The sequence below is a fragment of the Cherax quadricarinatus genome, chromosome 97 (genome assembly GCF_038502225.1).
Source record: "Cherax quadricarinatus isolate ZL_2023a chromosome 97, ASM3850222v1, whole genome shotgun sequence".
Taxonomy (NCBI): Eukaryota; Metazoa; Arthropoda; class Malacostraca; order Decapoda; family Parastacidae; genus Cherax; species Cherax quadricarinatus.
The window spans coordinates 6,710,517-6,732,270 of record NC_091388.1 but is presented as its reverse complement, the minus strand read 5'-3'; the positions used below and the strand labels follow the sequence as shown (position 1 = coordinate 6,732,270).

The following is a 21,754-nucleotide window of genomic DNA, read 5'->3' as shown; positions in this document are numbered from 1 at the left end:
CCTAGTATGCTTAGAGTGAATAGTGAGGCCATCCCAGTGGTGTCATTCTCCTGACACCACTACTAGAAGTTGGGCATTTTATGACCTCTGTGGGTTTAGTGTTCCTAGTGAATGCAGTAATAAATGTTAAGTATAATAAGTAATAATTATTGTATACTAACATGGTGGTAATTATAATACAGTGTGACTTCACTTCGATATTAACTGATTCTTGCCTTTTTAAGGGGGTTGCCCTGATGTTGGTAAAGGATCTTGATCTAGTGAATTGGAGCTCAAACCTGATAACCTCTAGCTGCTGTATGACCCCTATGGGTTTAGCAATTCCCCTTCAATATAATAATGGAAAATGAGAAAAAAAAATAATTTTTTTTTTACAAACAAGTTGTGCAACTATAGCCAGCCTTAAAAAATTAATTATAATTTTTTTTATTGAATTACTAAATACCTCTATTATACATTTTTTAATTAACACACTAGCTGTCTCTCGAAAATGAAGAAACACTCACCATTGTTCACTCCATCACTGTATATATAGGTAATTATTTAAGTAATTGCCTCTATATAATTGCAAACAAATAACAACGCAACAGTGAAAATCAGAGGGAGGAGAATAATCACTTTATTTTATTTCTCTCTCTCTCTTCTTGTTTTTTAGGTAGGGTTGTGTAGAGTCAAGTCTTGAGTGGTTTCCATGCTAGTTGATCACAGGAGAGAACTCCGTGACAGCTGCCTTCAGGTGAACACCTCATGTCAGTTGAACATAAGAGAACCCCTTCGTGACAGCTGCCTTCAGGTGAACACCTCATCTCAGTTGAACACAACAGAACCCCTTCATGACAGCTGCCTTCAGGTGAACACCTCATCTCAGTTGAACACAGGAGAGATTGCCTTCAGGTGAACACCTCATGTCAGTTGAACATAAGAGAACCCCTTCATGACAGCTGCCTTCAGGTGAACACCTCATCTCAGTTGAACACAGGAGAGATTGCCTTCATGGCAGCTGCCTTCAGGCGAACACCTCATCTCAGTTGAACACAGGAGAGATTGCCTTCATGGCAGCTGCCTTCAGGTGAACACCTCATCTCAGTTGAACACAGGAGAGAATGCCTTCATGGCAGCTGCCTTCAGGTGAACACCTCATCTCAGTTGAACACAGGAGAGATTGCCTTCATGACAGCTGCCTTCAGGTGAACACCTCATGTCAGTTGAACATAAGAGAACCCCTTCATGACAGCTGCCTTCAGGTGAACACCTCATCTCAGTTGAACACAGGAGAGATTGCCTTCATGACAGCTGCCTTCAGGTGAACACCTCATCTCAGTTGAACACAGGAGAGAACCCCTTCGTGACAGTTCCCATCTTCAGGTGAACACCTCATCTCAGTTGAACACAGGAGAGAACCCCTTCATGACAGTTCCTGTCTTCAGGTGAATGCCTCATCTCAGTTGAACACAGGAGAGAACACCATGACAGTTCCTGCCTTCCAGTGAACACCTCATCTGCCTTCTCTGTGTCATGGCAAATGCAGGTAAGTAAATTTATAGTCTAAATTGATATAATTTTTGTTTTATTTTTGTCGCAGTGGACACTAAAAATACAATACACAATCCTGTATTCTAACATAATACACAGCATCAGAATGTACAAACTGTATGACTCTTGTTAATAATAATAATCAACATGTACAAAGGTTAGATACAATGACAGGTCTCTGTTTTGGGATATACACAGTCATCATGGGATGTGTGTATTCACTGAGTGGTCCAATTCTTGGTTTATGTGTACTGAGGTGTATATTTGGTGTATATTTTTCTTCCTCCGTAAGCCATGCGTGTTGTAAGAGGCGACTAAAATGCCGGGAGCAAGGGGCTAGTAACCTCTTCTCCTGTATATGTTGCTAAATGTAAAAGGAGAAACTTTCGTTTTTCCTTTTGGGCCACCCCGCCTCGGTGGGATACGGCCGGTGTGTTAAAAGAAAGAAAGATATACACACAGGTGTATTTCTCAATGTATGAATGCCAAGAGTTTATTTTAATCCCAATTTTATGTATTAAAGCATTCTTAATGCAGCCTTAATGACTCTGGTGTAGTAGATAGGCTTGGAACCAAACAGTGGGACCCATACTAACCTCCCTATGGTGTATAGAATCATTCCAAATTGGATGAATCTTATTGTAGCCAGCTGACCCAGTGGCTTATGTACAGGCCTGGAGTTTCATGACTCACTTGCCATGGCTTCAAACCCCTCCTGTTCCCTGGTTTGTTTGCAAATACGGTGCTCATTGTCCTTCCCCAAGCTTCATAGCTTTGCACTTGGTGGATTTTAACTCCAGGAGTTGTTTGTTTGACCAGGCTTGCAGCCTGGTCAAACAAATGGTGGATGAGGATCAGGTAGGCCTTGTAGGCCTACCTGATCCTCATCCACCTGTATTCTCCTCATTAGTTTCGCATCGTATGTAAACAGGGGCACCTCTGATTCTATCCCCTTTGTCACGTGTGTGTGTATTCCAGAATTGAAGCCAAGTTGTTTTTGGAGGAGTAGCAACTCAGCTCCTGGCCCCACCTCCTATACTACTCAAACCACTCCGTCTGGCACTAACAATCATTCCACGGCCAAAGTCACCTACTGAACATTTCTTCCCCATTCTGATGTTCAGTCTGAACAACAGCTGAACATCTTGACCATGTATATATTCTTTTAGGCATTGAGGTGCTGCTATGTGATTGGCTGATTAGATATTTACATTAACGAGCAAGTGTACCTAATAAAGTATCCACTGAGTATGTATGTGTGTGTGTATGTGTGTGTGTGTGTGTGTAAATATATATATATGTATATATACATATATATATATTTTACAGTGAAACATATAAGTGAACAGTATTTAGATAAGGCTAAAGAGGTCTTTGTGGCATTTATGGATTTGGAAAAGGCGTATGACAGGGTGGATAGGGGGGCAATGTGGCAGATGTTGCAAGTGTATGGTGTAGGAGGTAGGTTACTGAAAGCAGTGAAGAGTTTTTACGAGGATAGTGAGGCTCAAGTTAGAGTATGTAGGAAAGAGGGAAATTATTTCCCAGTAAAAGTAGGCCTTAGACAAGGATGTGTGATGTCACCGTGGTTGTTTAATATATTTATAGATGGGGTTGTAAGAGAAGTAAATGCGAGGGTCTTGGCAAGAGGCGTGGAGTTAAAAGATAAAGAATCACACACAAAGTGGGAGTTGTCACAGCTGCTCTTTGCTGATGACACTGTGCTCTTGGGAGATTCTGAAGAGAAGTTGCAGAGATTGGTGGATGAATTTGGTAGGGTGTGCAAAAGAAGAAAATTAAAGGTGAATACAGGAAAGAGTAAGGTTATGAGGATAACAAAAAGATTAGGTGATGAAAGATTGAATATCAGATTGGAGGGAGAGAGTATGGAGGAGGTGAACGTATTCAGATATTTGGGAGTGGACGTGTCAGCGGATGGGTCTATGAAAGATGAGGTGAATCATAGAATTGATGAGGGAAAAAGAGTGAGTGGTGCACTTAGGAGTCTGTGGAGACAAAGAACTTTGTCCTTGGAGGCAAAGAGGGGAATGTATGAGAGTATAGTTTTACCAACGCTCTTATATGGGTGTGAAGCGTGGGTGATGAATGTTGCAGCGAGGAGAAGGCTGGAGGCAGTGGAGATGTCATGTCTGAGGGCAATGTGTGGTGTGAATATAATGCAGAGAATTCGTAGTTTGGAAGTTAGGAGGAGGTGCGGGATTACCAAAACTGTTGTCCAGAGGGCTGAGGAAGGGTTGTTGAGGTGGTTCGGACATGTAGAGAGAATGGAGCGAAACAGAATGACTTCAAGAGTGTATCAGTCTGTAGTGGAAGGAAGGCGGGGTAGGGGTCTGCCTAGGAAGGGTTGGAGGGAGGGGGTAAAGGAGGTTTTGTGTGCGAGGGGCTTGGACTTCCAGCAGGCATGCGTGAGCGTGTTTGATAGGAGTGAATGGAGACAAATGGTTTTTAATACTTGACGTGCTGTTGGAGTGTGAGCAAAGTAACATTTATGAAGGGATTCAGGGAAACCGGCAGGCCGGACTTGAGTCCTGGAGATGGGAAGTACAGTGCCTGCACTCTGAAGGAGGGGTGTTAATGTTGCAGTTTAAAAACTGTAGTGTAAAGCACCCTTCTGGCAAGACAGTGATGGAGTGAATGATGGTGAAAGTTTTTCTTTTTCGGGCCACCCTGCCTTGGTGGGAATCGGCCGGTGTGATAATAAAAATAATAATAATAAAATATACATATATATATTAGGATGATATAGAGCAAGTATATAACCAGTATGTATATAAAATAAGTTTATTTGGTTTAAAACAAGAAATGTTTTGTGTTTTGTGTACTGGTAGGTAATAAATCCTCTTAAGAGTGACTTAGCCCCACACAGCACGGAGACGCCTCGCTGACTTAACCACGCACATACTTCTACAATTTTTACTTGAGTCCTCCTTTATTGTTGCTTTATCCTGTGATTTCTTAAGTGAGACTTGCTGTTTGTTTCATATGGTGTTAGTCTTTGTTTTTTAATTATAGTAGATTTAGATGTCACCAGGCTATTGCACCAGTTTTGGATTCACTTCTACCAGCATACAGAGCTGTGTGTTTGTGTGTGTGTACTTACTTATTTGTGGTTGCAGGGGTCGATTCAGAGCTCCTGGCCTTGCCTCTTCACTGGTTGCTACTAGGTCCACTCTCTCCTTGTTTCATGAGATTTATCGTACCTCTCCTTAAAGCTATGTATGGATCTTGCCTCCATTACATCACTCTCCAGATTATTCCACTTTCTGACAACTCCGTGGCTGAAGAAATACTTCCTAACATCCCTATGAGTCATTTGAATTTTCAACTTCCAGTTGTGACCCCTTATTGCTGTGTCACATCTCTGAAACATCTGCCTCTATCCACCTTGTCAATTCCTCTCAGTATTATATATGTCATTATCATGTCTCCCCTGTCCCTCCTGTCCTCCAGTGTCGTAAGGTCAAGTTCTCTTAACCTCTCCTCTTAGGACATGCTCCTTAGCTCCAGGACTAGTTGTGTGTGTGTGTATTTACATGTGTACTCACCTATGTATGTATGTACTCACCTATATATGTGACTGTGACTGCAGGGGTTGATTCACAGCTCCAGGCCCTGCCTCTTCACTGGTTGCTAGTAGATCCACTCTCTCCCTGCTCCATGAGCTTTATCGTACGTGCATGCGTGCGTGTGGGAGTGACCCATTCGTGTTTATGGCATTCCTTTGACAACAACATCATGCAATTTTCAAATCATCGAAAGAAATATTGTCCATTGGTGGTTTACGAGCTGGCAGTCAGGTGAGGCACCACCCACACCTCACCTACACTCACCTAGCTAACAGGTAACCTACTTTCTCTTCTTGAAAGTGACCTCATGCTGCTGGAGGGCTCTTAATCCAAGGAACTGGAGCTGCTTCTATGGGTTTACCACTTCCACTGTTAGGTTGTGATGGCAATGCCAGTTGACCGTCATTAGGTATCCCAGGAAGGGATTAGGTATGACAGGAAGGGATTAGGTACCCCAGGAAGGGATTAGGTATACCAAGAAGGGATTAGGTTCCCTGGAATGGATTAGGTACCCAGGAAGAGATTAGGTGTCCTAGGAAGGGATTAGGTATCCCTGGAAGGGATTAGGTATCACGAAGAGATTAGGTACTCCAAGAAAGGATTAGGTATCCTTGGAATGGATTAGATACCCCAGGAAGGGATTAGGTACCCAGGAAGAGATTAGGTGTCCTAGGAAAGGATTAGGTGTCCCAGGAAGGGATTAGGTATCCCAGGAAGAGATTAGGTGTCATATGAAGGGATTAGGTGTCCCAGGAAGGGATTAGGTATCCCAGGGATGGATTAGGTACCCTAGGAAGGGATTAGGCACCCCAAGAAGAAATTAAGTACCACAAGAAGGGATTAAGTATCCCAGAAAGGGATTAGGAATCCCAGGAAGCTATTAGGTATCCCATGAAGGGATTAGGTACTCCAGAAAGGGATTAGGTATCCAAAGAAGGGATTAAATATCCCTGGAAGGGATTAGGTATCCCTTCCAGGTTTATCTTCTCATTCTTTCACTTAGTTTTTTTTTTATAGTTTATTACGGTCCAGTGATTCTAAGTTTAACATGTTTCAGACATGTTGGGTTGAAGTACAATGCTGGGGCCATGAAATAAGGGGGATACCTCTGGTCTGGGTTGAGGTACAATGCTGGGGTCATGAAATAAGGGGGATACCTCTGGTCTGGGTTGAGGTACAATGCTGGGGTCATGAAATAAGGGGGATACCTCTGGTCTGGGTTGAGGTACAATGCTGGGGTCATGAAATAAGGGGGATACCTCTGGTCTGGGTTGAGGTACAATGCTGGGGTCATGAAATAAGGGGGATACCTCTGGTCTGGGTTGAGGTACAATGCTGGGGTCATGAAATAAGGGGGATACCTCTGGTCTGGGTTGAGGTACAATGCTGGGGTCATGAAATAAGGGGGATACCTCTGGTCTGGGTTGAGGTACAATGCTGGGGTCATGAAATAAGGGGGATACCTCTGGTCTGGGTTGAGGTACAATGCTGGGGTCATGAAATAAGGGGAATACCTCTGGTCTGGGTTGAGGTACAATGCTTGGGTCATTAAATAAGGGGGATACCTCTGGTCTGGGTTGAGGTACAATGCTGGGGTCATGAAATAAGGGGGATACCTCTGGTCTGGGTTGAGGTACAGTGCTGAGGTCATTAAATAAGGGGGCTACCTCTGGTCTTGGTTGAGGTACAGTGCTGAGGTCATTAAATAAGGGGATACCTCTGGTCTGGGTTGAGGTACAATGCTGAGGTCATTAAATAAGGGGGCTACCTCTGGTCTTGGTTGAGGTACAGTGCTGAGGTCATTAAATAAGGGGATACCTCTGGTCTGGGTTGAGGTACAGTGATGGGGCCATGAAATAAGGGGATACCTCTGGCTAGTTGGTTAATGGGGTTTAAAGCCTGTCGAGTACACGATGATCATGAAGGCTGAATGTCATCTGTTTACTACCAGTCAACAATATATTAATGCGTACCATTAACAGGGATTACAGTGTATTCTCACTGTATACTTTGAGTTACACACCTCACGATGTACATACACTGTGATATACAACTCTCGGCAGTATTAGACCTACATTTTTTGGGGCCCTCACGTTTGAACTGTTATGGGGACCCTGAAGCACTGAACTGTTATGGGGGCCCTGAAGCTTGAACTGTTATGGGGGCCCTGAAGCTTGAACTGTTATGGGGGCACCTGAAGCTTGAACTGTTATGGGGGCACCTGAAGCTTGAACTGTTATGGGGGCACCTGAAGCTTGAACTGTTATGGGGGCCCTGAAGCTTGAACTGTTATGGGGGCACCTGAAGCTTGAACTGTTATGGGGGCCCTGAAGCTTGAACTGTTATGGGGCACCTGAAGCTTGAACTGTTATGGGGGCCCTGAAGCTTGAGCTGTTATGAGGGCCCTGAAGCTTGAACTGTTATGGGGGACCTGAAGCTTGAACTGTTATGGAAGCCCTGAAGCTTGAACTGTTATGGAAACCCTGAATCTTGAACTGTTATGGGGCCCTGAAGCTTGAACTGTTATGGGGGCCCTGAAGCTTGAACTGTTATGGGGGCCCTGAAGCTTGAACTGTTATGGGGGCCCTGAAGCTTGAACTGTTATGGGGGCCCTGAAGCTTGAACTGTTATGGGGGCCCTGAAGCTTGAGCTGTTATGGGGGCCCTGAAGCTTGAACTGTTATGGGGCCCTGTAGCTTGAACTGTTATGGGGGCCCTGAAGCTTGAACTGTTATGGGGGCCCTGAAGCTTGAACTGTTATGGGGGCCCTGAAGCTTGAACTGTTATGGGGGCCCTGAAGCTTGAACTGTTATGGGGGCCCTGAAGCTTGAACTGTTATGGAAGCCCTGAATCTTGAACTTTTATGGGGCCCTGAAGCTTGAACTGTTATGGGGGCTCTGAAGCTTGAACTGTTATGGAAGCCATGAATCTTGAACTGTTGTGGGGGCCCCTTTGCAACCCGTTTTCATACAGTAGACCCAAAAATTTTAAGCAATGTGGACTAAAGTCGCTTCTGGGGCCCCTCTGGGATTAGGGGACCTGAAGCTTGAACTGTTATGGGGGGCCTGAAGCTTGAACTGTTATGGGGCCCTGAAGCTTGAACTGTTATGGGGGCCCTGAAGCTTGAACTGTTATGAGGGCTCTGAAGCTTGAACTGTTATGGGGCCCTGAAGCTTGAACTGTTATGGGGGCCCTGAAGCTTGAACTGTTATTGGGCCCTGAAGCTTGAACTGTTATGGGGGCCCTGAAGCTTGAACTGTTATGGGGCCCTGAAGCTTGAACTATTATGGGGGCCTTGAAGCTTAAACTGTTATGGGGGCCCTGAAGCTTGAACTTTTATGGGGCCCTGAATCTTGAACTGTTATGGGGGCCCTGAAGCTTGAACTGTTATGGGGCCCTGAAGCTTGAACTGTTATGGGGGCCCTGAAGCTTGAACTGTTATGGGGGCCCTGAAGCTTGAACTGTTATGGGGGCCCTGAAGCTTGAACTGTTATGGGGGCCCTGAAGCTTGAACTGTTATGGGGGCCCTGAAGCTTGAACTGTTATGGGGCCCTGAAGCTTGAACTGTTATGGGGGCCCTCAAGCTTGAACTGTTATGGGGGCCCTCAAGCTTGAACTGTTATGGGGGCCCTCAAGCTTGAACTGTTATGGGGACCCTGAAGCTTGAACTGTTATGGAGGCCCTGAAGCTTGAACTGGGGTAATAACCTGCTTGACTTAGTTATGACAAACAATGAATCCCTTGTTAATAATTTAGAAATTTCAGAGGAACTGGGTGCTAGCGACCACAAATCAATTACATTTAGAATTGAATGGAAGTATGATAGTAGGGATAACTCAGTAACAGTCCCAGATTTTCGCTTAGCAGATTACGATGGGCTTAGAGAACACTTATCATCTGTTGACTGGGGTAACGAAGAGAGCTATCAATATGACAGTTTTCTGAACACAATACATGCTGCTCAAAGAACGTTTATCCCTTATAAGGAAATTAGATCAAATAGAAATGACCCAAAATGGATGAATAATAGGCTCAAATATCTACTAGGGCATAAGAAAGGAATTTATAGGCGTATCAAAAGAGGCGAGGGTCATCTTATGAATCAGTATATTGACATTAAGAGGGACATTAAAAAGGGGATAAGAAAAGCTAAAAGGGACTATGAAATTAAAGTTGCTAGGGATTCTAAAACTAACCCAAAAAGTTTTTTCCAGGTCTATAGAACAAAAGTCAGAGATAAGATAGGTCCCCTTAAAAATAACTATGGGCATCTTACTGACAAAGAGAATGAAATGTGCTCGATTTTAAATAATTATTTTCTCTCGGTTTTTACACAGGAAGACACTAATGATATTCCTGTAATTAATTTTTATAGTGGATCAGAAGAAGATAAATTATGTAACATCACAGTCACTAGTGAAATGGTCGTGAAGCAGATAGACAGACTGAAGCAAAATAAGTCACCGGGTCCTGATGAGGTTTTTTCAAGGGTTCTTAAGGAATGCAAAATGGAAGTCTGTGAACCATTAACTAATATTTTTAATTTATCTATTCAAACAGGTGTAGTGTCTGATATGTGGAAGATGGCTAATGTAATTCCTATTTTTAAAACAGGGGACAAGTCGTTACCGTCAAATTACCGCCCAATAAGCCTGACCTCAATTGTAGGCAAATTACTAGAGTCAATTATAGCTGAGATTATAAGAAGCCATCTCGATAAGCATAGCTTGATTAATGATACTCAGCATGGATTCACAAGAGGCCGGTCTTGTCTAACTAATTTATTAACTTTCTTCAGTAAAGCTTTTGAGGCTGTTGACCACGATAAAGAATTTGATATTGTTTACTTAGATTTTAGTAAGGCATTTGATTGAGTTCCGCACCAAAGGCTGTTGAAGAAAGTAGCAGCTCATGGCATTGGGGGAAGGGTGCTCTCGTGGATCGAATCATGGCTCACAGACAGGAAGCAGAGAGTGTCCATAAATGGGGTTAAATCCGAGTGGGGATCAGTAACAAGTGGCGTTCCACAGGGATCAGTCTTGGGCCCGTTGTTGTTTATAATATATATCAATGATCTTGATGAAGGAATTACTAGTGATATGAGCAAATTCGCCGATGATACGAAGATAGGTAGGATAATTGATTCAAACGTAGATGTTAGGGAACTTCAGGAGGATTTAGACAAACTCTACTCTTGGTCAGAAAAGTGGCAGATGCAGTTCAATGTAGATAAATGCAAGGTTCTGAAGCTCGGGAGTGTCCATAACCCTAGCACTTATAAGTTAAATAATGTAGAACTTAGCCATACAGATTGCGAAAAGGACTTGGGGGTTATGGTAAGCAGCAACCTTAAACCAAGACAGCAATGCCTAAGCGTACGTAATAAGGCAAATAGATTACTGGGATTTATATCAAGAAGTGTAAGCAACAGAAGTCCAGAGGTCATACTGCAGCTTTATACATCATTAGTAAGGCCTCACCTAGATTATGCAGCTCAATTCTGGTCTCCATATTACAGAATGGACATAAATTCGTTAGAAAACATTCAGCGTAGGATGACTAAATTAATACATAGCATTAGAAATCTTCCTTATGAAGAAAGATTGAAGACTCTTAAGTTACATTCACTTGTTAGACGAAGAATGAGGGGAGACCTGACCGAAGTGTATAAGTGGAAGATAGGTATTAATAAAGGGGATATTAATAAGGTCTTGAGGATGTCTCTCCAAGAGAGAACCCGCAGTAATGGATTTAAATTAGATAAGTTTAGATTTAGAAAGGACATAGGAAAGTATTGGTTTGGAAATAGGGTAGTTGATGAGTGGAACAGTCTATCTAGTTGGGTTATTGAGGCTGGGACTTTGGGTAGTTTCAAATTTAGGTTGGATAAGTACATGAGTGGGAGGGGTTGGACTTGAGTGGGACTTGCACATCAGTGCTTATTTCTTGGGTGGCATTGAAAATTGGGTTGGGCAAATGTTTTGTTAGTGGGATGAATTGTAAAGGACCTGCCTAATATGGGCCAACGGGCCTCCTGCAGTGTTCCTCCTTTCTTATGTTCTTATGTTATGGGGCCCTGAAGCTTGAACTGTTATGGGGCCCTAAAGCTTGAACTATTATGGGGGCCCTGAAGCTTGAACTGTTATGGGGGCCCTAAAGCTTGAACTATTATGGGGGCCCTGAAGCTTGAACTGCTATGGGGGCCCTGAAGCTTGAACTGCTATGGGGGCCCTGAAGCTTGAACTGTTATGGGGGCCCTGAAGCTTGAACTGTTATGGGGGGCCCTTTGCAACCCCTTCTCATACAGTAGACCCAAAAATTTTAAGGAACGTGAACTAAAGTCGCTTCTGGGGCCCTTCCGGGTTTAGGGGCCCTGAAGCTTAACCTTTATTAGTTTCATAGTAGATCCGCCCCTGCCTCAGTGTATATACACTGAGAGATATACATATTTCAGTGTATATACACTGAGAGATATACATATTTCAGTGTATATACACTGAGAGATATACATCTTTCAGTGTATATACACTGATACCCCGCAATGTATATACACTGATATGCACCTCTTAGTGTATATATACTGAGAGATATATGCCTCTCAATGTATATACACAGATGTACACCTCTCATTGTATATACACCTCTGTATACATACACGAAAGCCATTTTAAATAAATTTCTCGTAATACAGTAGCATACAACAGTACTGTATTCTCAGTACATCTCGTAATACAGTAGCATACAACAGTACTGTATTCTCAGTACATCTCGTAATACAGTAGCATACAACAGTACTGTATTCTCAGTACATCTCGTAATACAGTAGCATACAACAGTACTGTATTCTCAGTACATCTCGTAATACAGTAACATACAACAGCACTGTATTCTCAATACATCTCGTAATACAGTAACACAACGGTACTGTATTCTCAGTACATCTCGTAATACAGTAACATACAACAGTACTGTATTCTCAGTACATCTCGTAATACAGTAGCATACAACAGTACTGTATTCTCAGTACATCTCGTAATACAGTAACATACAACAGTACTGTATTCTCAATACATCTCGTAATACAGTAGCATACAACAGTACTGTATTCTCAGTACATCTCGTAATACAGTAACATACAACAGTACTGTATTCTCAGTACATCTCGTAATACAGTAACATACAACAGTACTGTATTTTATTCCCAATACATCTAAAATTTATGATAAAGAAAAATACATTCATTTTATATTTTTTATTTTAGCGGTAAATAAATAATGTATAAAGGCATAAATAAATAAAGAAGCGAAAAATAAAACCAGCGAAAATTCTACTGACTTGATTAAGTATCCCTCAGAGAGGTATCCCAGAAAGAGGTATACTTAAAGGGGGTATCCCTGAGATATACATCAGAGAGGTATGCATAAAGGGTATCCAAAGATGTATACATGAAGGGATATCCAGAGGTATACATAAAGGAGTATCCTCAGGTATACATAAAAGGGTATCCATCAAAAAATATACCTAAAGGTGTATCCCTCAAAGAGATATATTAAGAGTATGCCTAAAAACTATACCTAAAGGGGTATCCATCAAAGAGATATACCTAAAAAGTATCCCTCAAATAGCTATACATAAAGGGGTATCCATGACAGGAGTATCCCTCAAAAGGATATCCCCAAAAGGGTATCCACCAAGAGATGTACCTAAAGGAATATCCCTCAAATGGTATTCCAAAGGTGTTTTCATGAAAGTATCCCTCAGAAAGGTATACTTCAAGGTAGTATCTCATGTGTATGCATCAAAGAGGTATACAAGAACATCCCTAGAGAGTTATTCATCAGTTGGGTGTCCTCAAAAGGGTATCCCTAAGAGTTATCAATCAAATGAGTACCACAAGGATGTATTCCTCAAAGAGACATACCCAGAGGTATCCCTCAAAGGTTTATCACTAGAGGTATCCCTCGAAGGATTGTCCCCAGAGAGGTATCCCTCAGAGATTTATCCCCAGAGAGGTATCCCTCAAAGGTATATTCCCAGAGAGGTATCCCTCAAAAGGGTTACTCCCCCGAGAGGTATTCCTCATAGAAGCCTCTCCAGAATTCTCTCATAGAGGTATCCCTCAAGGTATATACCCAGAGTCATTCCTCAGTGAGATACCCAGAGGTATCCCTCAAAGGTATATACATAGAGGTATCCCTCAAATGTATACACAGAGGTATCACTGAAAGGGATACTCCATTGTGACGATTTTTTTCCCTTTCCTGTAAAGTTTCTGTGGGATACCTTGAGAATGCGTCTCCCGATCGATTTCAAACCTTCATCACTTATCTAGCGCACTCAGAGGAAGATTCTGAGTGCCAATCCTCAGGTTTTATTGGGCACTTTGGGATACCGGCACACCGGGGGGGACTCTGCGTTAAGGGATACCAGGAATACCTCTCTTGGCTCGGGTAGTCACCCAAGATAAGACTTTCTCCGGGTTATTAAATTGGAAGCAAGCCAGGATAACCTAGGATAACCCACTGTTACAGTGGGTTCTTTGTTCCACTGTTCCAGTGTTGAACAGTTGTTGTTGCTCTACTGTTCCAGTGTTTAACATTGTTTTTGTTCCATTGTTCCACCGGATAACATCGTTGTTCTTCCATTGTTCCATTTCTGTTTCTCTGTCTCAGTGTTCCATTGCTGTTGTTCCTCTGTTCCAGTGTTTCACTGCTGTTGTTCCTCTGTTCCAGTGTTTCACTGCTGTTGTTCCAGTGTTCCACTGCTGTTGTTCCAGCGTTCCACTGATATTGTTCCAGTGTTCCATTGCTGTTGTTCCTCTGTTCCAGTGTTTCACTGCTGTTCCACTGGTGGTGTTCCACTGTTCCACTGGTGGTGTTCCACTGTTCCAGTGTCTACTAACATAACTCATCGGCTGCAATAAAGAATAAAACAAGTACTTAAGGATCTTAAAATCAGAATATTTAACTTTACTGAGCTATCCTGGGTAGCTTTACATTATGGTTAGTGAGGTTTAAAGCCTATCTACTACACTAGGGTTATTAAGGTATCTTGTAGCAATTTTACCACAACACAAGAATACTTTAATAACTAAAATAGGGATTACGGTTTATTCTCAGTGTATATACAGTAGCTAATACACCACTATGTATGCGTGTATATATATATATATATATATATATATATATATATATATATATATATATATATATATATATATATATATATATTTATATATATATATATATTTTTTTTTTTTTTCAACAAGTTGGTCGTCTCCCACCGAGGCAGGGTGACCCAAAAAAGAAAGAAAATCCCCAAAAAGAAAATACTTTCATCATCATTCAACACTTTCACCACACTCACACATTATCACTGTTTTTGCAGAGGTGCTCAGAATACAACAGTTTAGAAGCATACACATATAAAGATACACAATATATCCCTCCAAACTGCCAATATCCCAAACCCCTCCTTTAAAGTGCAGGCATTGTACTTCCCATTTCCAGGACTCAAGTCCGACTATAAGAAAATAACCGGTTTCCCTGAATCCCTTCACTAAATATTACCCTGCTCACACTCCAACAGATCGTCAGGTCCCAAGTATCATTCGTCTCCATTCACTCCTATCTAACACGCTCATGCACGCTTGCTGGAAGTCCAAGCCCCTCGCCCACAAAACCTCCTTTACCCCCTCTTTCCAACCCTTTCGAGGACGACCCCTACCCCTCTTTCCTTCCCCTATAGATTTATATGCTTTCCATGTCATTCTACTTTGATCCATTCTCTCTAAATGACCAAACCACCTCAACAACCCCTCTTCTGCCCTCTGACTAATGCTTTTATTAACTCCACACCTTCTCCTAATTTTCACACTCCGAATTTTCTGCATAATATTTACACCACACATTGCCCTTAGACAGGACATCTCCATTGCCTCCAACCGTCTCCTCGCTGCTGCATTTACCACCCAAGCTTCACATCCATATAAGAGTGTTGGTACTACTATACTTTCATACATTCCCTTCTTTGCCTCCATAGATAACGTTTTTTGACTACACATATACCTCAATGCACCACTCACCTTTTTTCCCTCATCAATTCTATGATTAACCTCATCCTTCATAAATCCATCCGCCGACACGTCAACTCCCAAGTATCTGAAAACATTCACTTCTTCCATACTCCTCCTCCCCAATTTGATATCCAATTTTTCTTTATCTAAATCATTTGATACCCTCATCACCTTACTCTTTTCTATGTTCACTTTCAACTTTCTACCTTTACACACATTCTCAAACTCATCCACTAACCTTTGCAAATTTTCTTTAGAATCTCCCATAAGCACAGTATCATCAGCAAAAAGTAACTGTGTCAATTCCCATTTTGAATTTGATTCCCCATAATTTAATCCCACCCCTCTCCCGAACACCCTAGCATTTACTTCTTTTACAACCCCATCTATAAATAAATTAAACAACCATGGTGACATTACACATCCCTGTCTAAGACCTACTTTTACCGGGAAGTAGTCTCCCTCTCTTCTACACACCCTAACCTGAGCCTCACTATCCTCATAAAAGCTCTTTACAGCATTTAGTAACTTACCACCTATTCCATAAACTTGCAACATCTGCCACATTGCTCCTCTATCCACTCTATCATATGCCTTTTCTAAATCTATAAATGCAATAAAAACTTCCCTACCTTTATCTAAATACTGTTCACATATATGCTTCAATGTAAACACTTGATCTACACATCCCCTACCCACTCTGAAGCCTCCTTGCTCATCCGCAATTCTACATTCTGTCTTACCTCTAATTCTTTCAATTATAACCCTACCGTATACTTTTCCTGGTATACTCAGTAAACTTATTCCTCTATAATTTTTACAATCTCTTTTGTCCCCTTTCCCTTTATATAAAGGGACTATACATGCTCTCTGCCAATCCCTAGGTGCCTTCCCCTCTTTCATACATTTATTAAACAAAAGTACCAACCACTCCAACACTATATCCCCCCCTGCTTTTAACATTTCTGTCATGATCCCATCAGTTCCAGCTGCTTTACCCCCTTTCATTCTACGTAATGCCTCACGTACCTCCACCACACTTACATTCTGCTCTTCTTCACTCCTAAAAGATGGTATACCTCCCTGGCCAGTGCATGAAATTACCGCCTCCCTTTCTTCCTCAACATTTAAAAGTTCCTCAAAATATTCTCGCCATCTACCTAATACCTCCCTCTCCCCATCTACTAACTCTCCTACTCTGTTTTTAACGGACAAATCCATACTTTCCCTAGGCTTTCTTAACTTGTTTAACTCACTCCAAATTTTTTTCTTATTTTCATTAAAATTTCTTGACAGTGCCTCTCCCACTCTTTCATCTTCTCTCCTTTTGCACTCTCTCACCACTCTCTTCACCTTTCTTTTACTCTCCAAATACTCTGCTCTTCATATAACACTTCTGCTTTGTAAAAACCTCTAAAGCTACCTTTTTCTCTTTTATCACACCCTTTACTTCATCATTCCACCAATCACTCCTCTTTCCTCCTGCACCCACCCTCCTATAACCACAAAATTCTGCCCCACATTCTAATACTGCATTTTTAAAACTATTCCAACCCTCTTCAACCCCCCCAACTACTCATCTTTGCACTAGCCCACCTTTCTGCCAATAGTCGCTTATATCTCGCCCGAACTTCCTCCTCCCTTAGTTTATACACTTTCACCTCCCTCTTACTTGTTGTTGCCACCTTCCTCTTTTCCCATCTACCTCTTACTCTAACTGTAGCTACAACTAAATAATGATCTGATATATCAGTTGCCCCTCTATAAACATGTACATCCTGGAGCCTACCCATCAACCTTTTATCCACCAATACATAATCTAACAAACTACTTTCATATATATATATATATATATATATATATATATATATATATATATATATATATATATATATATATATATATATATATATATATATATATGTCGTGCCGAATAGGCAGAACTTGCGATCTTGGCTTAAATAGCAACGCTCATCTTGCCATATAGGACAAGTGAAAATTTGTGTATTCAATAATTTCGCCAAAATCATTGTGAACCTAACGAAAAAAAATATATTTCATTGTGTTTGTTTAGTATTAAATTATTGTAAACAAATCTAAAATATATTAAGTTGGGTTAGGCTAAAATAAATTGCTCTTGTTATAATAAGGTTAGGTAAGTTTTCTAAGTTCCTTTTGGTGCAAAATTCTAAATTTTTACATTAACTTTAATGAAAAAAATATATCTTTAAACTTGTAAGAGAAAATTTTAGAAAGGACTTAATTTTAAATGAGTTCTTGCTAATTGACCAGTTTTACATATTCGGCACGACATATATATATATATATATATATATATATATATATATATATATATATATATATATATATATATATGAAAGTAGTTTGTTAGATTATGTATTGGTGGATAAAAGGTTGATGGGTAGGCTCCAGGATGTACATGTTTATAGAGGGGCAACTGATATATCAGATCATTATTTAGTTGTAGCTACAGTTAGAGTACAGTTATATATATATATATATATATATATATATATATATATATATATATATATATATATATATATATATATATATATGTGTGTGTGTGTGTGTGTGTGTGTGTGTGTGTGTGTGTGGGGTTGCAGGGGTCGATTCACAGCTCCTGGCCCCGCTTCTTCGATGGTCGCTACTAGGTCCTCTCCATACTCCATGAGATTTATCAAACTTCGTCTTTAAACTATGTATGGTTCCTGCCTCCACTACGTCACTTTCTAGGCTATTCCACGGGCTGACAACTCTATGACTGAAGAAATACTTCCTAACATCCCATTGACTCATCAGAGTCTTCAACTTCCAATTGTGACCCCTTGTTGCTGTGTCCCATGTGTACTCACCTAGTTGAGGTTGCAGGGGTCGAGTCCAAGCTCCTGGCCCCGCCTCTTCATTGTTCGCTGCTGTACTCACCTAGTTGAGGTTGCGGGGGTCGAGTCCGAGCTCCTGGCCCCGCCTCTTCACTGATCGCTACTAGGTCACTCTCCCTGAGCCGTGAGCTTTATCATACCTCTGCTTAAAGCTATGTATGGATCCTGCCTCCACTACATCGCTTCCCAAACTGTGTGTGTGTGTGTGTGTGTGTGTGTGTGTGTGTGTGTGTACTCACCTATTTGTACTCACCTATTTGTGGTTGCAGGGGTCGAGTCTTAGCTCCTGGCCCCGCCTCTTCACCGGTTGCTACTGGGCCCTCTCTCTCCCCGCTCCATGAGCTTTATCAAACCTCGTCTTAAAACTGTATGGTTCCTGCCTCCACTACGTCATTTTCTAGGCTATTCCACTGCCTTACAACTCTATGACTGAAGAAATACTTCCTGTGTGTGTGTGTGTGTGTGTGTGTGTGTGTGTGTGTGTGTGTGTGTGTGTGTGTGTGTGTGTGTGTGTGTGTTTGTGTGTGTGTCTCACCTGTAGGAGGAGGTGCACACTGATCCAGTTCCTCACTGAAGAGCAGGTTTGCTGGACACGCGCGCTCAGACACTTGCCATCGTCCCCCAGCACCTTTGCTACACTCGTAATACCCAGCACACAGGTACTTCTGACCCTGCACATACACAAAAATACATTTGCAGAATAATCACAATACCGCTGCAGGAACAATTTACAAATAAATTATCAAGTCGCGTATTAAGAATTATTGATCTTGATACAACGTAAGATGTTTGTGACCCTTTAAATCCCCAATAACAAATCCAGAACAGGACTGAATGTCATCCAAATTTTAACTGGACTTTGCAAGTTAAAAATAATAGGGCTGGATACGGCGTGAGCTATCAGTGGCCCTATAAATCCCCAACACGAAGTCCAGGACGGAACTAAATATCGTCCAAATTTTAACTGTATTTTGCAAGTTATAAATAATAGGAGTCAATACGGCGTATGCTGCCAGAGGCCCTATAAACCAACAATAATTTCATAACGGACGTTCTAAATTATATATATAAAATCTCACATAGAAACAACATTAGCTGTGTATAGTATGGTACATGACTCCTACGGATTTAGTGCCATCCCATGAATAATCACTTCGTTGACTTACCTTAAATTCGCCGCCAGAACACAAGAAATATTGGGAGCAGCCAAGGTTCTCAACTGTGTGTACGACGTGCAGCAGGTCGTTATCGGAACACGGGATGCTGATCTCGAGTGATACCGGCACTGTTATCGGGGCAGGGGTGGTAGTGGTGGTGGTTCTTCGTGTGGTAGTGGTAGTTCTACGTGTGGTTGTGGTTTTTGGTGTGGTGATAGTGGTGGTCGTTTTAGGTGTGGTTGTGGTTTTGGGCGTGGTAGTAGTGGTGGTTTCAGGTGTAGTAGTAGTGGTGGTTTTAGGTGTGGTAGTAGTTCTGGGTGTGGTGGTGGTTGTAGTTTTGGGTGTGGTAGTTGTAGTTCTAGGTGTGGTAGTTGTAGTTCTGGGTGTGGTAGTTGTAGATCTAGGTGTGGTAGTTGTTGTAGTTCTAGGTGTGGTAGTTGTTGTAGTTCTAGGTGTGGTAGTTGTTGTAGTTCTAGGTGTGGTAGTTGTTGTAGTTCTGGGTGTGGTAGTTGTTGTAGATCTGGGTGTAGTGGTAGTTGTTAAGGCGGGGCTGGGAGGTCCCAATATACAGTTGATATTCTCTGAAAATAAAAGAGCGAACATAGAGTCTTGCACTTAAGACGGACTCTCAAGTGAAAGACCCTTGATAAACCCTCACTCAACAGACTCTTATTTGAGAGATTCTTACCTGAGAGAGACTTAAGTCTCTCACTTGGAACCATGCACCGTGAAAACAGTTTGACGGGGACACAAGAGTCAGCCTGGTGCGTCCAGCAGGTAAACACACACTTAGGATCAACCTTAATAGATATCTCACATAGACGCTACATATAAGGTTCACTACATCAGGGAGACGCTACATATATGGTCCAATGCAACAGGGAGACGCCCTGAAGGGTTAAGTTCGGTATTAACCTTCCTATTATATTCTCAAACATTTGTCTGGCGGAGATGAAAAAAATACAATGGAAAACCCTTGGTGAAATGATTTTAGGCAACAACTGAAGATAAGATAAGATAAGATTTCGTTCGGATTTTTAACCCCGGAGGGTTAGCCACCCAGGATAACCCAAGAAAGTCAGTGCGTCATCAAGGACTGTCTAACTTATTTCCATTGTGGTCCTTAATCTTGTCCCCCAGGATGCGACCCACACCAGTCGACTAACACCCAGGTACCTATTTGCTGCTAGGTGAACAGGAGTAAAGAAACGTGTCGAAATGTTTCCACCCGCCGGGAATCGAACCCGGGCCCTCCGTGTGTGAAGCGGGAGCTTTAGCCACCAGGCCACCGGGCCACCAAGGTATCCCTTGTTTTAAACATCACTTAAATGTATCCCTTGTCTTTAAAACAAGCACTTAATTTCATTTATTCTGAAGTTAAGAGTTTCTTATGAGAGTATAGTGATTGGGTTGTATAGCAGTGTATATACACTGAGTGGCGTGTACCTCACAATGTATATACACTGAGTGGTGTGCACCACAGTGTATATACACTGAGTGGTATCACACAGTGTATATACACCGTGTGGTGTACTAATATTCAGTATTTATCAAGGTTGTGCCTATTATATACTAACTCCTATCCCACCCATATTAAAATTAACATACCCAAAGATAACTGGCAACTAAAGTTAGGATTGATTCTCTCTCAGTTACAACTATGAATTTTCCATTCCTCATTATTTTTTTTTTATAACTGGAGTGTGGAATGTGAGACTTACTAGCTGGGTCGAGAATACAGGCGTTGGTTTCCGGTTCGAAGAGGTGGCCTTCAGCGTTACACACTACCGATGCTGGGATGAAGGTGTTACCTATGTAACATCCCCTGCATAGGGTTCTTGTTACCGTGTCTGGCGGACAGGGTGGTTGCTGGTAACAGAATTCTTCACTGAATCTACATGATAGATGTGTGAAAGGAGATACTGTGGTATTAAGTTGTTCTCGATGTGGTTGTGGAGTGGTAGTGGTGGTTGTTGTTGTGGTAGATGGAGTTGTTGGAGGCGGAGCCGGAGTCGTAGTAGTGGTGGTTGTTGTGGTAGATGGGGTTGTTGGAGGTGGAGCCGGAGTAGTAGTGGTGGTTGTTGTGGTAGATGGCGTCGTTGGAGGTGGAGCCGGAGTTGTGGTGGTTGTTGTTGTGGTGGTAGATGGTGTCGTTGGAGGTGGAGCAGGAGTAATAGTAGATGCAGTAGTGGGGTGGGTAGTGGTAGTACTAGGATAGTAGGTACCACAAGGAGGTCTCACCATATGGGGGAAGACACACTGATCCAGGTCATCAGAGAACACTGTCCCTGGCTCACACTCGAAGTAACTCGTCCAGAAGAAGCCAGTCTTCATCCTGTCTACACACCTGCACAAAACAACACTTTCACGACAACTGCAAGTGTTAGTCTACACACCTGCACAAAACAACACTTTCACAACAACTGCAAGTGTTAGTCTACACACCTGCACCAGACAACACCACACAACAGCTGGAAGTGTTAGTCTACACACCTGCACC

General features: G+C 42.0%; 1 protein-coding gene across 2 annotated transcripts in view; it reads right to left on the bottom strand.

Annotated features, from left to right (window-relative positions):
* Nucleotides 1–12,151: 12,151 nt before the first annotated feature.
* LOC128704946 (salivary glue protein Sgs-3-like) overlaps nucleotides 12,152–21,754 on the bottom strand; it is a 51,646-nt gene continuing 42,043 nt past the window's right edge. The window contains exons 3-6 of one of the 2 annotated variants that reach the window (XM_070105212.1): nucleotides 20,976–21,601; nucleotides 19,264–19,835; nucleotides 18,633–18,768; nucleotides 12,152–14,033 (exon numbers count right to left, since the gene is read on the bottom strand). In XM_070105212.1, coding sequence (XP_069961313.1) covers nucleotides 14,017–14,033; nucleotides 18,633–18,768; nucleotides 19,264–19,835; nucleotides 20,976–21,588 — 1,338 coding nt within the window. In that variant the 5' untranslated portion in view covers nucleotides 21,589–21,601 and the 3' untranslated portion in view covers nucleotides 12,152–14,016. The remainder of the gene's footprint in view (nucleotides 14,034–18,632; nucleotides 18,769–19,263; nucleotides 19,836–20,975; nucleotides 21,602–21,754) is intronic. The other variant, XM_070105211.1, reaches the window with a different exon arrangement.